The sequence below is a fragment of the Sceloporus occidentalis genome, unplaced genomic scaffold, assembly GCF_023333645.1.
Source record: "Sceloporus occidentalis isolate IW3139 unplaced genomic scaffold, rSceOcc1.0.p SCAF_48, whole genome shotgun sequence".
Taxonomy (NCBI): Eukaryota; Metazoa; Chordata; class Lepidosauria; order Squamata; family Phrynosomatidae; genus Sceloporus; species Sceloporus occidentalis.
The window spans coordinates 4,017,158-4,034,079 of NW_028317028.1; the positions used below are offsets into that span (position 1 = coordinate 4,017,158).

Consider the following 16,922-nt stretch of genomic DNA (forward strand, 5'->3'; position numbering starts at 1 on the left):
CTAATTTAATGGCCACTAAAACAACAGAAATTATTACAAAACACGCCAAGAGATTAAATATAGGTTTACTATGTGCTTAGTTAAACTTTTACAAAGATTATTAATAAAATGTAACTTTATAAAACTTTTGTATCTGTTTTTACCAGAGCATGTTGGTTGTCATCCCATTCTGTAGGACTTCAGCGTTTTAATAGTAATTTATTCTAGTTTAAGTACACAACTGCACTAATCCCCACTACTACACCCATTTTTCCTCAGACACATACCCTATAACAAAAAATATATATACAGTGTATGTGTGTGTGTGATGTTTGCATGTGTGTATATATGTTTGGGGGGGGGGGTTGAAGTTAGAAAGAAGATGAAAAACATAAAAAAGAAGACAAGCAAGATAAAAGAAAAAAGGGAAAGCAGATAGACAAAAGTGAGGAAAAGAGGTCACCAAGTGAGTTGCAAAGAAATGACCAAAGAATAGAAAGGAAGGAAACAAGACCGCAAGGGGTCCTTCTCGTGTAATCCATCCTTGAGCGGGACATATGTTTTCGTGATGCTAACATGATATGGATTGACTGCATGTTATGTATTAAAGGATTATGGACACATGGAACACTTTCCTTTTATTTTACCTTCAGTGGCTTCTCTATCCCCTGAAGGACACATTTAGGCTCTGAAACCTAACCACTGGTTATCTAACTTCAGAATTATAGCAGAAGAGATCACCTGGTATTATAACAGATACACAATCCTGCCCCAGAAGATGCAACACAAGTCTAATTAGGTCACCTCCTAAGCCGTTTTCCATCTAATACACACGGCTGTGAACGGTACAATCCTCACCAGGTCTCCATATAGGCGCATGCTCCACAGTAGTTGTCAGCACCGATTTTTCTCTCTCTCTTTCCCGTTCTCGCTCGGAGGTTGATGAGGTCTGTTTGGTCATGTGTGTGGTGGTTGCTGGAATAGTAACATCACATTTATAAAAGATATCCAGGCAACAAAGTATATAAAGGCTAGGCATGAATATTTCATCCAACTAGACACGTATTAGAAACATAAACACAGACTTTAATAGAAACGTTCATCTGTTTATTGCAAAGGTTTCAAACTACCCCTGTTTGCTGGGAAATTGGGAAAAAATTTAAAACATTCAGTTGGCCTATATATAGTAATTTGAAAATCATATTCTTATCTCATATTTATATGCGTCAGAGGAGCATGTTCACATTCCGGACTCACTTCATAGCCGACAACACAATATTTTCACTGAGTGGACCAGCTGTCAACATGTAAATGTTTCTAGCAATTTACACATATGAAGATTATTTTATATTTACCGATAATCTTGCAATAGTTGCCTTTCCCTATAATTGGAAATTTGGAAGCATATGCGACTTTATGTTTTAAGTTGAATGGGATTGCGACCTGAATGTCGCTGAAATACCTGGGGAAAGTGGTGAGTTGCTGTGTCGGCTGCTAAAAGTTTGAGGGGTGCCGGACATGTAGGCTCCCGAAGAGGAGGCCGCGGATTGAGGTATGAGGACAGGCAAATGTGGCACTTGAGAAAGATCTATGATTCCTATAGATGACAAAGCAGGATAGCAGGGCATTAGTAACCAAAAGGACACATCTGTCTGAACAACACAACTACGTACACTTGATCAAAATCATTCTAGACTGTAAGCTCGTTTGAGCAGGGCCCTCCTCACCTGCTGTGTCTGTTTGTCAATTTGTTATGTTATATACTACTTGTTATGTCCTGCCTACCCATTGTACAGCGCTACGGAATTTGATGGTGCTATATAAAACAATAATAATTCTAATCAAACGTTTCTTGAGTTAAGTAAATGGAGGATACCTAAGGTTATATCCGCCTCCCTTAACCATGTCCTTTGTTTCTCCGTCCTTGAGAGTGTTCTAAGTTAAATCTAGTTACTTTGGTTCCTGGGGACTGGGTTTGGACAGACCTTGTGGATTTTGAGACCGTTCACTGGTGTCTAGAAATGATCCATGCTGCAGAACACTTTTCAAGGTATAACTAAATTAATTATGTTTATAAACTCTACCTAGTGCTGGGCAGCACTTGTAAAATAAAAGGATCAAGGCACGTAAAGTATAGAATCAATAGGGTTTAAAAATGGCAAGTAGCCACATGTTATTAGAGAATAGTGATATAGGCACAGAAACAGGGCATTTACAAAAAATGAGCCATTAATCTGCCTTACCTGCCTGTAACTTCTGCTGTAAAGACAAACATTAATCTGTGCTTGGTCCTGTCTTGTATTTTTAGGGCAGCCATATGCCTCATCTCATGCACCGTTAAAACCCCTCACACCGTATTAACCTTTACCTCTGCTGGGAGGATGTTTCACTGATCTAACACCTTCTCAGTAAAGTAAAACTTACTTTTTACACCAATTTGCAAATACAGCACACGTGAAAAACGATGTAGCGTTAACTGTTGTTACTGCCCAGACATTTGTCATGAAATGCAAATAAAACGCATCTATGCCAGACCAGCCATTTTCTCATCATTAAATTTGTAAAATGTTTCCCTGAAAGGAATGATTCTACTTATAACTCAAGGGCACGTAAGTTCCACACAGTTATATGCAGGATGAAAAACAAACATATCTACTAATTGAAGCCATCTTATGCTTCTGCGTGGGAACTGGCAGATCTAGGGGATCTATGGGCTGCTAATATCAGCTCCAGTACTAAGAAGTGAACGATACGCTGTTTATTCCTTATCCCGTAAAGAAAATGGGAATTCACAAGGTGATCAAAATTAATTATGCCTCACACATATAGTAAAGCACCACGTGAAAAACACATTATTGACATGGGTGGCATGCTCTGTGTTGCTAATGAAACTTTACACACTGATCCACTGTAATGCTCATCGCTCTGGCACTCTCAGTTGGGTGGGCAGCAACAGTCCCATCAATATGGGGTACACGGTAGTTATATTTGGCCTTTGAACCATAAAACCATTCATTTTAGAACATACACCACAGCTAACAGTACTCTGTGGGCAGGATTCAATTACGAGATTCATTTATCCCTGGAAGCAGATTGCAAAATGTTCAAATGAACAAGAAATTAGTAAATGGAAACCGATAACATTTACAGGTCGTTGACAATAGTGCCTCATTTTAAAACTGTGGTCTTAGGAAGAGTGCCACAGACACACAACAGTGGACCAGACATTCAATGCATACTTCGAGGACCTGTGTAGTTTAGCGCCAGCGGAGAATCCCTCTGCTGTAGCCCACGCAACATGTCCGCCCTCTGTGCCATGGCCGTGGCCGCAGCTGCATTGTGATGCATGTGTTGGGATGTGATGTAGTCATTGATGATGGTCTGTCGGTTCTCCATGGCTGCCGCGTCTGGATATCCACGAATGAGGTATGGAGGGTAAAGATGGGGGTAGGCAGGATTCGGGGCTAAGTGCCTAGGCAGGTAGTATGCAGCTGTGGAAACAAACACCAAGGCTCTTTAGCAGGGAAGACACAAGGACGGCTATATTCACCGTCTGCAACTGCCAGGAGAAAATCACCAAATAATACCAGAATTCACCCAATAATATCAAAACGGTGCCAGCGTGGAAAATAATAAAAGCTCTCTAGCAAACATGGTTTGTCAGCAATTGTTCAGGTTAAACACATTTAAATACTTGCAACTGTTTTCATGTTTGCAGACTTTATGCGCCATTTCAGACACGTTATTATGCTTTTTTCCCCCCTTCATCCCCTATAATGCTATACCTGCTTCCAATGGGATTCCCCTAGGAATTCCTGCAGGATCAAATGCTAAAGGTATGTGACCTCTATAGAGGTCAGCCGGGCTAACGCCACGCAGTAAGTGTTCATAGGGCGAAATGGTGTGAAGGTGCTCTGGGACTGTGGTGTGAGGGGACTTTGAGTTAGCAATTTCTCTGGGATTCGGGGTACTCTTCCTCTCTTGAGTCACCGGTTTTCCAGAAGTTATGCTTCCTGAGAAGGAAAAAGAGACATTTAATAAGGATAACAAGTACAAAAACGCCACTAAATTAATAAGGGAACCTGAACACACTAGGGTTGCATTAATGATTGCATTTACAAACTAACACTAAACAAGGTCAAACTTTTACACAGGTAGAGAAATAGTTGACAAAGGTCGGTTCCCTCAATTGGCATTGTGATTTTGGAGTCCGTTAGATGACAATACAGTCATTATAAAGTTCAGTATTTACTCAAATTTGCCATTTGTAGCTTGACCTGGCAGTCAATATGGTGTCTCACAATGACGCATCGGAGGATACTAGGAGGCAGAGACAGGCCTACACAGTAGAGCCCTGCGCGGGACTACTTTTTTAATCCCGCTCCCGCGGTTTTTAATCCCGCTCCCGCAATGTGGGTGTGCCGCTCCCGCCCCATTTGTGGCCAATCCCGCCCGCTCCCGCCACATTTGTGGCCAATCATGCCGCCTCCTTACCTGATTTCCCGCGCAGTCCCGCGCGGCTGCCCTCGAGTTGTTCCCTCACGGCGTCTCTTCTCTTGCTCCGCCCAGGAACAAGGCGGAGTCACAGGAAGTGACGTCACATCACGTGACTCCGTTTTGTTCCTGGGCGGAGCAAGCTAGGAGACACTGTAAGGGAGCAGCAAGAAGGCAGCCTTGCGGGACTGCGCGGGATTACCGGGACCCGCAGGTACAGTGCCTGACCGCCCGCTCCCGCCCGCAGCCCCAGCAAGACCGCCCGCGGGACCCGCCTCCCAATGCAGTCCTCTACTACACAGCATAAATGCGCTGCTTATAAATGAGATCTAACAAAAAAATAACGCTTGTGGCACTACCACAATTACGATTAAGTGCTGCATAGCACGAAACAAGTAAGGCTATTCATTTTGCTATTCTTTCTGCATTCAATTGGAATAAAGCATTGGTTTTACTTATCCTGGACCGTTTGGATTTAACTCCACATTCCGTCTTTCGTTTGATATGAATGAATATGAACCAACTAAAGAGTAGTGCACAAAAGAACCCAATAAGCAGACAGGGAGATTGGCTCCAGTTATAAGGCAAAGGGGCTGGTGGATCCGCCACTATAGGCCTAGGTCACTGACTAACACTAAGGATATCTGTACATTTAAGATGCTATCAGTAGAATAAAGAAATTTTTGAGTTAGCTGTAGAGTTCCTAGCAAGTTTGATGTCACAAGTGAACACAAGAAAAATGCCTACCGTCATGCTGTCTTTGTGCAGACTCCCTTGTAGTCACTGGAGAACCTCTGTTCAAATGGCTGCTGAAAGAAGCACTGTGGGCCATCTGATGGTCTTCATAGGAAAGAGGAGACTGTCTTGGTTTCCCAGGGTCGGGTACAATCACAGGAGCACCTCTAGTTATGGAGCCACCGGAGGAAGTGACAGAACTGGGTCGGCTTTTCATTGCCTCCTCATAACACACTCTCTCCATAGTTCTGGGATCTTGCAAAACCTCCATCGCATGAAGACTGTGGTAAGGACGACCAGAACTACTGATTATAGATCGGACGTCGTGCTTTTTGGCACCGACAGAAGAGCTACTGTCGTACTTCAAAGGTGTTCCCTGCATCAAACGAGACCATTAGTTAACCTCTTAAAAATATGCTGTTAGTTATCCTCTTAAAAGAAAAGCTTAGGGACCCAGGTGAACATACATTTCCAAAATTAACAAAAGCATTGGAACTTGGCTTGCCAAACACTAAGCTACATTAAAGTAATAATTAGCTATTTCATAAGGCACGTATGTACGTTACGTCATTATTGGATGTGGCTGGGCTCTCTGTGTCCGTGCGGCAGGGGTAAGCAAAATGCTTCCTGAACGCAATCAGCTCGCAGTCTCTGACAGCTTGTTAAATGTAGGTTATCTTGTACCGGATCATTTATCCATTATCAAAATATTTTTTTAGCACTACTACATATTTCTTACAAATAACTGCATTAAGAAAATGCCTCTTAGAAAGAAAGTAATATCAGGGCAGCTGCCATTAAAAATAGCGAGACGCTTTCCTTGCAGGCTCTAGCATGTTAACAAGAATTTGGCAGAGATCTCGAGATCTCTGGACTGGCTCGTATCATGCATTCTTGTGGATGTGTGCCCGCTGACTTACAACAACAAAAAACACTGCCTCAGGACTTCCAGACGCTTGAGCCAACTGTGTAAAAGTACGCTGTGATCATTAACCACATCAGTTTAAATGTTAATTCGCTAGATCCCTGTATTAATGCAGGCTTTGCTAGTTGAACAAGCAGCTTTGAAAGAACAGCCGTAACCCTACCAAAGGCAAACAATGCTTTCTGCTTTACTTCCCGGAGATCCTGTAATGTATTGCTGGACTCTCTGAAATGTTTTAACTCCTTTAACCCCTTCAATGCCCTATAGACGTACTGGGACGTCCAAAAAACGCCCACTAAGAAACCCCTATGGACGTCCCAGTACGTCCAGCCCTTCGTGAAGCATCGCCGGCTTTCTGCTGCCCGATCTCCTATAACAGCTTCCGGCATGAAAGCCGTTAAGCTGTTACAGTTGAAAGTGCCCGATCGCGCCGTTGCAAACGCGCGATCGGGCATTCCCTTCCGGGTTGCATCACTGCTGACGTAACCTGGAAGGTCATCGGAGGACAGGATATCCCCTGCAGTCTGTGAGGACCTGCATAGAGATCACAGTGTGATACCGTGTCCGTGTGACTCTATCTCTCCTTGAAAAAACAATATATAGTTTACATGGGTACACTATTCGCAGGAAAAGAGAACAATCGCTAAACCGACATACCCCAAAAATGGCAAAATTGCTCTGGGCTTTGAGGTACCAAAAACCCCTGGGATTGAAGGGGTTAAGCTGTGCTGTTGGTTGTTTTCTTTACTCAACTTGTTTACAAAAAAAACATTTAGACAGAAAATAGTCTTAAAGTAAGAGATTAGTCGTGTAAAGCAAGGAGTGGATAGAGTGGTAGCAATATTCTTAATCATTTACATAAATCGATATCTGTAGTCTGCAAAAGTGACATGTAAATCCCCAGCCATGTCTCCAGACACTAAAATAAAGCATCTCTATCTGGCCATTTCAAATTTTGGTGTGAAGACACAAGGAAAAAGGCTGGTTTCAGAAAACAAAATAAGAGATTCAAATTTATTTTCAACAGTAATTTTAACTTTAGAATGAAAAGCTCAAGTTAGGGAAAAAAGGGAATGGGGCACATGGAATAAAGAAAAAGGAAGAATGGAGGATAGAATAAAATTTAGAAGGAATTTCAGGTAGGGAAAAAAAGAAAAAAAAAAAAAGAATCAAGTAAGGAGCGTAACAGATGAAACACAATAAAGGTGAGAGAGACCCATGATGAGGGATTAAATGGCTACTAGGGGGTAGAAAGAAAACAGTAGAACGTGAAATTTCATTTATGCACAAATATCAGCCTCTGTCATTCAAGAGCAGGTTGATAACAACCTAAGACGTTAAGAGGAAGATATAGGACATGATTGTGATTTTTTTTGCGTGTTCAAGAACAGTTTTTACTTTACCTGTGTAATTGAACCCTCCTTATGTGGCCTAGACGTGACCTGAATTTCAGGTGTACGTCTCATCTCCTCCCTGGGTATCTCGTGGACAGATCTCCCTGGTTCCTTTACTGTTGCCACCATGGCTTCATGGCCCTTCATCTTTAGAGGGCCAGAAAGTCCTTCATGTGGTCTTATTTTGTAGCTTTCAGACAGGCCACGTGGTGGAGTGCTTTCTTTCTTCAGTTGCTTGGCTTCTCTCCTAAGGTAGTCCTCTTGAGCCTCCATGTAGGATCGAGGAATCCCTAAACACAAAACACAAAAAAAATCTTAAAAATGGCTATGAAAAATGGGTATATACATAAGGCTTTACACACACTCATTTACATACTTACACATGCTTCTGTAGGTTCAGAAGAGAAATGAAAAGTAAAACGATGGCATGAAAGACTACATATATTATTTTATGCCATGCCATTTAACCCTTAGTTTAGACAAATGGCAGAAAGTGTAAGCTCAGCCATCTTGTAACAAAGTCAATATTTCAGGTTTGTGATGTGCACACAATTATCCCACCCATACCATAATGCCCATAATGGTCTTAATCGGTCCTTGATCTTGTCTTAGATTCTGAATAGCTTTATGCCTACCCCATGCATTACCCTCCACCACTTCTGATGTGAGGCTGTTCAATTTACCTACCATCTGCTCAGTAAAGTAAAACTAGATGGATTCAAAGTCCACAGTGCTAACCATTATACTATGCTAACCCTGCCATTCTTAACTTCCCTCAGATGAGGAACCTTGTCAGGAAAGTGTTGTTTTCAGCTCCATCACCTGACTATTCATTACGAAGGACCAACACTGACAGACTTCTACAGCATGAAGGGCTGAGATAGCCCCGTATAATGCATAATTCAATGGGAGTGGAGACTTTGGAGACATCTCACTGATTTAAATCTGCATTACTCAGGAACAACTTGGCTGGTTCTGTATACTAAGTAGATCCCGGTGTGTGGTAATATAGTGCTTACCGGCTGCCATGGAACACTTCATTCATTTCTAGCAATCATGACATTGATTCTAATTAGTCTCCAAAAACAAAACAACATAACTGAAACAATAAGTAATTGATGGGATTTTGGTAAACCTGTGTTGCAGTTCCCTTCTATAATAATTCAAGCACACCCATGATCATTTTCAAACTGCCCTTCTGGAAGCTTCAAACCAACTTTGCTTGACTATAAATTATTGTAGGTAGTATGCCGAGAACATTTAAACTCTCCAATAACAGAAGTTGCACACTGGTACACAGCCACGATGATTACTAGGTAAACATAAAGCATCTAGAACCGTGTCCTCATTCTGCGGCTGTGTTGTTTGTATATTCAAAGCTCACCTGGGATGAACTTAAATCCATTTGGGGTGATCAGACTAGAGAAGAACATTGTGTACTAAGCACAATGTTTTTCACAAGGACACTGGGATCTTGCGCATTGCCTTAAATTTCAGATCAGATAGAGCACTAGTTTTATTTGTGGCCTACAAAGACTGAACCCAGCTAAAACCTAAGCATGCAAACTCTGGTACTGCAGCAGCTGCGGGGAACGTCTTCCACCATGCACACCTTGCCTATCAATCGAGTACCATGCGCTAGGTAACCCAAAGCAAATGGAGTGCCAGAAGTTCCAGATCACAATGATAAAACTTTCAGTTAGCCAAGATACAGTCTGGAACCTCAGAGTCTGTGCATGCTCCTTACACCCTTAACAACTTTGGGGATGATTACAAAATAGAACTGGATCCAGATCCAAGCATATTATATATATCTCCGTTGGACCATGCACCTGCTTGGTATATTTCTATACTGCTACGGTGCATTAGCTCAAAGCTGTTCTGTTGATGCCAAATGCATATAAACAATTACTTTGCAGCTAAATAGATGGGAGCTCACGTCCAATAGTCTTATTCAGTCACAGAAGGAAAAGTGGTGCACTAGAATTGTAATACTTGACCAAGGTATGCTGGCAAGTAATCGGATTTCCAGAACCACCATTAAGCATTTTGATAAATAAAATGTTTTATGATAATCCAGAACTGTTTTGGGGGGGGGGGGGGCGGCAGTAGTAATTACCAGCCTTGCAAGTAACTGCAAAATAACTAGCTTAATAGAACACTTTAAATGTAAAACAGATCAAAGGTAAAACACCAATTTTGTTTCTACTAATATCAAGTTATGCTTCAACATGCCTGTAATGGTTTTGCAACAAAAAGGAGAACTGTGAGGATGAGGTGATGGAGAAAGAAGAAGGAGAAAGAAAAATGTTGTTGCTAAAATAACTGTGAATTGAGCACTTTTTACTAGGTTTTACAGTTGTTTACTCTTGATAAATCTATGTATATAAAATGATGGATTTGTTAAGAAAAGCAAAATAAACCCAATACCATAACACCTTATACATATACTATGGGGAATGCATCTTAACTTCTTTTTCACAGGAGCTACATGAATAGTAAAACACATTAAGCTTGCTCTACTCTGTATTTAAAGTTGTTAACTGGTTCTTGTAAAGGGGATTTGAAGCTATGGGAGAGAACTTTACAACAGAACGTTGATGAGATAATGCTGCTCCTGCCACATGTTGCCACCTATGCCCTGGATGTAAACGTTGAAACTAAATATCAAACCAATTATACAGGTTGACAAAGAAGCTTAGGTAGATTTCATATGTGGATCTATTATGATAAAAGCTGCGATGGCAACATTTCCCCTTTAAAACTGGATTGTCAGATCAGTACATGGCATGCTAAATGTTTGGATCTTAATCTTCACTTGGTTCAGTGAAAGCATCATGTGAACGGTCTTTGAAATTACAATTTTAATGAATGCACCTATTAGAAGATCAAGTTCACCAGAGCTGATATAAAACAGCAGCAAACAAAATAAAAAACAAATGACAAAGGTAATTAACAGGCTCCAGCCAGTTGCACTCCACCCACAAAAAGGTTTTAAATTTGCCCTCAGGACCCCTTGGCAGTGCTGATGTTCAGAATCCTCTCTCTTGCCCACACATGTGTTATGTCAAGATTATGTTGTGTGTTCCATGTGGGCTCATGTGAGAAGGTCCTAAAAACATGTTTTAAGAGCACAAATGGCCATATTACCCTGTGTTATGGAGCCTCTATTATGTTGTTGCTGTTCCTTCATGCTGTGGGGGCTGTGTCTGTCACCTGGGATTGCTCGTCCTATTAAACCTGAGTACAGAGAAAGAAAAAACATTCCTAGAATGTGCCTTCACACTGCAATTTGGAATCATAACGCTCTAATAAGAAAGGCCAGCTTTCTTTAATGAGAGAGAACGAGAGAGAGAGAAAAAAAAAGAAGGGGAGGAAAAGAGAGAGAAAAAAGGAGAGGAAGGAGAGAGAGAGAGAGAGAGAGAGAGAGAAAAAAACGAGAGAAAAAAAAGGAGAGGAAGAAGAGAGAGAGAGAGAGAGAGAGAGAGATGAGAGACAAGAGGAATAAAAGAACAGGACAGAAAAGGGAACCTGCAAATAGCTTTAGTTCTCCGGTCACTCGCCCAGTATTTCCCAATATGTAAAAAGGTAAGTCTTGGTCCTATGACTTTTTTTTATGCAAAACTAAAATGAATAGCTCAACAGGACAACATTATGATGCAGGGGAGACTTGTCCTTATAGCATGTATTTTCCATTACTCTTTGTCACGACACATTATATTTGAAACTTCAACTTAGTACTTAAAAGAAACCTGGTGTAATAATATGCAATATCTTAGAGTCATTATATACTATAATATAGCACATGGTTACCAGATTCATTTAGTAACAGATAGGATTGAATTCCTGCTTAAAGATTCAGAATCAATAAGGGCAATGACCTGAGGCTTACTATGTCCAACAGTTGGATGGGTGAGGTTAACTAATAACTTTAGCATTCATAATGAGTCACCCAGAAACCAAAGCTCTTAGTGGATACATAAAGTTCACGCATACAGCGTGATATTGATATTCTGTATCCTGGGAAACATTACAACAGGCAGATCTGTAGACAGAAGTGGAAAATACCGTATTTGCTCGATTATAAGACGAGGTTTTTTTCAGAGCAAATGCTCTGAAAAATACCCCTCGTCTTCTAATCGGGGTCGTCTTCTAATCAGACCTCAAATAGAGTCTGATTAGGAGACTAAGATCCAGATCCCCCGCACCGCTGCAGGGGACCTGGATCCTCCTGTCTCACCCCCCCCCCATCATACACACTTACCGGTGCTTCCTGCTGTATTGCCGGGGCAGCGGGTTGACGTCTACGCGATCCGCGTAGACAACGTCCGCTGCAGCCGGAAGGAGGTGTGGCTAGCAGCGGGGGTTGTCTGCGTCCGTCGCGTAGACCTTCCCCGACTGTCAGAGATCTCTGATCTCTGACAGCCGGGGAAAGTATACGCGACGGACGCATACAAACCCCCGCTGCCAACTCCACCTCCTTCCGGCTGCAGCAGAAGGCGACGTCAACCCGCTGCCCCGGCTGGAAGCACCGGTAAGAGAGGGCTGAGAGGGGAGAGAGGGGAGAGAGGAGAGAGGAGAGGGGAGGAGAGGGGAGGGGAGGGGAGGGGGGGGAGAGAGTGTGTGTGTGTGTGTTAGTTAAATGGGGGCATAGGGCATTTCTGGAGTGGCGTTAAGGGGGCATTTAATAGAGCACTCTGCCTCCTGAAATGCCTTATACCTCCCTATATGCCACTCTGCCCCATAATATGCCTTTTAACCCCCTAAATGCCAGAGTGGCATATAGGGGTATAAGGCATTTCTGGAGGCAGAGTGCTCTATACAATGCCTTTTAACTCCCTTAATGCCACTCTGCCTCCTGAAATGCCTTATACCTCCCTATATGCCACTCTGCCCCATAATATGCATTTTAACCCCCTAAATGCCAGAATGGGATATAGGGGTATAAGGCATTTCTGGAGGCAGAGTGGCATATAGGGGGTCAAAAGGCATACCATGGGGCACAGTGGCATATAGAGGGTTAAAAGGCATATCATGGGCCACAGTGCCATATTGGTGTGGCAAGCCTGGGGGCAGATGTGCGTAACTGGGGGACAGGCTGGAAAATACAAGAAATAAAAACAAAAAAAATATTTTTCTCAATCATAGCTTTTATTAAAAAAAATAGTTTACATGAATTAACATTTACTGGTAAAACTTTTTTCCTTTAGGGTCGTCTTATATTCAGGCTTTTTCTTTTTTCCTAATATTCAGATTTTGGGGGGTCGTCTTATAATCAGGGTCGTCTTATAATCGAGCAAATACGGTACTTTCTGAAGCATATACCTAAAACCCAAACCCACAAGATGCTATTTTGCCAAGTAAGCGGACACACAGAACACAGACCTGTATATTACCTGGAAAAGGCTAACCCAAAAAGCTCTCCCATTCATTGAATGGGAAGACCTACCCTCAATGGGACCAGCTGGCAACTCCCGTAAACCTCGTGGAATACGCCCTTCCATCATATCATAAGTACGTTTAGGGGCACTGGATTCATGAGAGGAGATGCCTCCTCGACTGTCCTCTTTGGAGGTGTGAGACACTGAATTGCCTGAGGAGGAATACAATGTTCAGGTCATCTGTGAGGAACATTTTTGCTAGACAGTTAATCATTCTTAAGGTCACAATATGATTCTGTTTGCAATATGATTATTAACACAACTTTCATGGCCCACAGGCATCTAGTTGGATTTGATAGCTAGTAAGTTTTGTTGCGACATAGCTTGAAGTAAAATGCGCCAGAGAACAAACGTTTAGATTTAAACAGCTTCCATTTGCAACTTCTCTCTAATGATTCTTGAACAATCTCTGAGCAGTCTGTCTGTACAGATTAATGTGGAGGATAAGGTTAAATATACTGGGTTTTTTTATAGGTTATGAAACATTTCCATATAGATTTTCTGTCACTGAAAAAACTTGTGGTCTATTTGGTTTAAGTTAACATTATAGAGAGAAGGTACAAGTTTCCTCACATGACAGTAAAATTCCTTCTATTCAGGTATATTCTGCACTTTACAGGCCTCGAATGGCCAGGGCGCACATGGAAAATGCTGATGGACTGCTCTGACCTTTGCCTAATTTTCACTTGCAGTAAACATGTAATGACTTAATTTGTGGCCTGCTGTGTCCACAAAAATGCTAAGCACCGACTTTGGCCTCAGTCTGAATATGAGCCACTGCTCTATTTCAGCAATCCTCCCATTCAAAAGAAAAACAATGTTCAAACTTGCCATCAAGAGACAGGACATGGCCTTTCTTGCCTTCATATATGACATGGCCTTTGGACAGTGCCTCATCTCGCAGCCGTTCTACTCGCCCAGGACTGTCTTCTCCCATGATTTTGGTTATAGTCCCTTTGTAGAGCACCTCAGCGGGTGTGCCCTGTAAGAAATACAGTGATCTATGCAACGTCAGAAACACAACTTTATAATCGTTATTGTATAGAGAGAAGCTCAATAGTTCGTAGAACAGCATATGTTTTGAGCTAGCCCTTTGGGATCTGAACTCACGAGGCTATTGTTATAGCTCACTGATGCAATACACAAAGCCTGCAGCATATGCACCTGACTGACCCCCCCCACACACACACACAGGTATGAGACCTGATGTCAGAGTGAAACAAGTGCCTTGGCTGGTTTGGGATCTTGTTCATCAATGACCCATGTCCCTCTCCTTTGACCAGGCCAAGCTAGGCATTGGGCTTAAGTTCTACCGGATCTCTCTTCTATTAGAGCATCAGAAACCTAAACAAATTCCGAACCGTAGGCACTACCTCCTCTGATGTTTGTTGGTAATCTCAAAATGTTTAGAGATTTGTAGAGCCTGACCTCATACCATTAATACTGTACTTGCAGAGTGGTGTAACATAAAAGACACATTGAATTAGTCTTACGTGGGTGATAGAACCTCTGTACATTACTGGAGGATCTTGGGGTGCTTTATTGCTTGGGATTCCCTTGGTGAGACTGCCTCCTTGAGATGTACCTGCAAAACATTCAGTTGAAAAGTTATTGATATATATATATATATATATATATATATATATATATATATATATAAACACACACAAAAATCATTTGTAAACACATGATCTGAACTGTATCTGTTGCAGGATATGTGTTTGGCCAAACGCATCTCCTATATGGTACACATGAGCTTACTCATTAATTTCAATGGGAATATAGCATGCCCTTTATACCAGGGCTGTTGTGTAAGATAAGGTAAGGAAGGTATCCTACCTCTAAATATGGATCCCTCCTGAGCAGTCTGCATCACCAGGGTCTCTGGTTGGCTCTGTTGGCTTCTGGGAGAGAGCTGCTCCTGTTTCACAGCTAGAAAAGGCACTGTAAGAGAAAAATAAATCTCAACATACACACAGCCACAACTTTCCCCGACGTTCTCAGTCAATGCTTTCTCTGACGTCTACTGCCCACAGCAGCTAGTAACTCAACTGCGGACTGTAACCTGCCCTCTAGCTTTTGCAGTCAGATACAAGGAAGGTTCTGTAGTTCACAATACCAAAGGTCCATCAGTTTTGTTTGGGCCTTACAATACTACCTGATTTGTCTTTTGAAAATTCTAAATTTTTAGTATTGTTTTCTCTACTATTTCTTTAAAGGTCGTTTAAATGTCAACATACAAGATATGAAAAAATGAGGGATATTTCAGCATATACAACAGTCTTGTTATACCCACAAGCAGTATAATTAATAATAAAAAAAATTAAATCCTCAAACATCCTGCTGGCTTCAAAACTTTAACATCCAAAAATTGTCCAAATACAAATTATTTAACCTGTGCCACTTATCTACTAGGACTTCTCCGAGCCACCAGACTTTACTTCTAACCCAGCCACACAAATACTCACAAAGCATGATACCGAGGTGTGTCACTAGGGGTGGATTCCTTCAAGTTCTAACAGAGCGATAGAACAATATGCACAAACTTTCCTTACACCTTTAACTTTAGGTACAAAGTCTACTGCACTGAAAACCCAAAGCTGTTAAACTATTCTTTGGGTGTGACAACAAAGAAATAAAAAGAATGTCACATTCTACAAGGATAACGACCCGTAAAAGATAACTAAGACACTTCCCCCTCTCCCCAACACTAACACCTTATCATCATTAGACGGCACTCCAAAGCTAGTAGCCAGAGGTTACAACAATATCACTACCATTTTAAGTCTCCTCGTGTTATAAAATTGATGCCAAGTCTCCGCCTAACATAAAGAGGGACATCCTATTTTTTTTCTTTTTTTAACATTCAAATAAAAAAATCACATGCGCTATCACGTCATGCACTCCAAGGTGCTCTTAAATGTGCCCAAAAGTGAATGCGATTGGAGATTTACAGTACATCTCGTGATAGAGCTTTCATTATAACCTTTCTTTTATGATTCATTGAATTGGGTCAGGGATAAGGCTCATATGTAGTCCAATACTGTATTCGAATCATTTAGGGCTGAAACAACTAATCGATAATAAATCGATAATGAAAATCGTTGTCAACGATTTTCATTATCGATTAATTGAATCGATTTTTATCGATTATAAAAAGGTTTTTTTCAGAGCAAATGCTCTGAAAAACTCCTCTCCTTATATAATCCGACCTCAAACAGAGATCGGATTATAACACTAGAATCCAGATCCCCCGCAACGCTGCAGGGGACCTGGATTCCCCTCACCGTCGGCCGGTCTCTCACTTTCGTCTCTCTCCCCCCTCGCATACACCCCTCTGACTCCTCCCCCCTCCCATACACCCCTCTGACGCCTCCCCCCTCCCATACACTGCTCTGCCTCTCTCCCGACTCCGTTACTGACAGGCACTTTCACTGCAGCTTCATAGAAGCCTCAGCGTAAGTGAAGGGCAGTAACGGAGGCTGTCTGTGCGCATCGTGCAGACCCCCAACGGCTGACAGAGAATCATCCTCTCTGTCAGCCGGTGGGGGTCTGCATCGCACAGACAGCCTCCGTTACTGCCCTTCACTTACACTGAGGCTTCTATGAAGCTGCAGTCTAAGTGCCTGTCAGTAACGTAGCCAGGTAGAGAGGCAGAGCTGTGTATGGGAGGGGGGAGGAGTCAGAGGGGTGTATGGGAGCCACCCTCCCATACACCAATCTGGCTCCTCCCCCTCCCATACGCCACTCTGCCTCTACCCGGCTCCCTGGTGTCTTCTGAACCTCCATTGCTGACAGGAGGCAGAGTGGAGTATGGGAGGGGGGGAGGAGGCAGAGTGGAGTATGGGAGGGGGGAAGGAGGCAGAGTGGAGTATGGGAGGGGGGAGGAGGCAGAGTGGAGTATGGGAGGGGGGAGGAGGCAGAGTGGAGTATGGGAGGGGGAGGAGGCAGAGT

The 16,922-nt window shown here is 42.3% G+C and overlaps 1 protein-coding gene across 1 annotated transcript in view; it reads right to left on the bottom strand.

Moving 5' to 3' along the window:
- NCOR2 (nuclear receptor corepressor 2) overlaps positions 1-16,922 on the bottom strand; it is a 127,362-nt gene that overhangs the window by 13,724 nt on the left and 96,716 nt on the right. The window contains exons 25-35 of the mRNA XM_089491036.1: positions 14,808-14,912; positions 14,462-14,553; positions 13,800-13,950; positions 12,977-13,120; positions 10,678-10,767; positions 7,537-7,817; positions 5,221-5,584; positions 3,765-3,992; positions 3,219-3,470; positions 1,442-1,576; positions 838-954 (exon numbers count right to left, since the gene is read on the bottom strand). Coding sequence (XP_089347162.1) covers positions 838-954; positions 1,442-1,576; positions 3,219-3,470; positions 3,765-3,992; positions 5,221-5,584; positions 7,537-7,817; positions 10,678-10,767; positions 12,977-13,120; positions 13,800-13,950; positions 14,462-14,553; positions 14,808-14,912 — 1,959 coding nt within the window. The remainder of the gene's footprint in view (positions 1-837; positions 955-1,441; positions 1,577-3,218; positions 3,471-3,764; positions 3,993-5,220; positions 5,585-7,536; positions 7,818-10,677; positions 10,768-12,976; positions 13,121-13,799; positions 13,951-14,461; positions 14,554-14,807; positions 14,913-16,922) is intronic.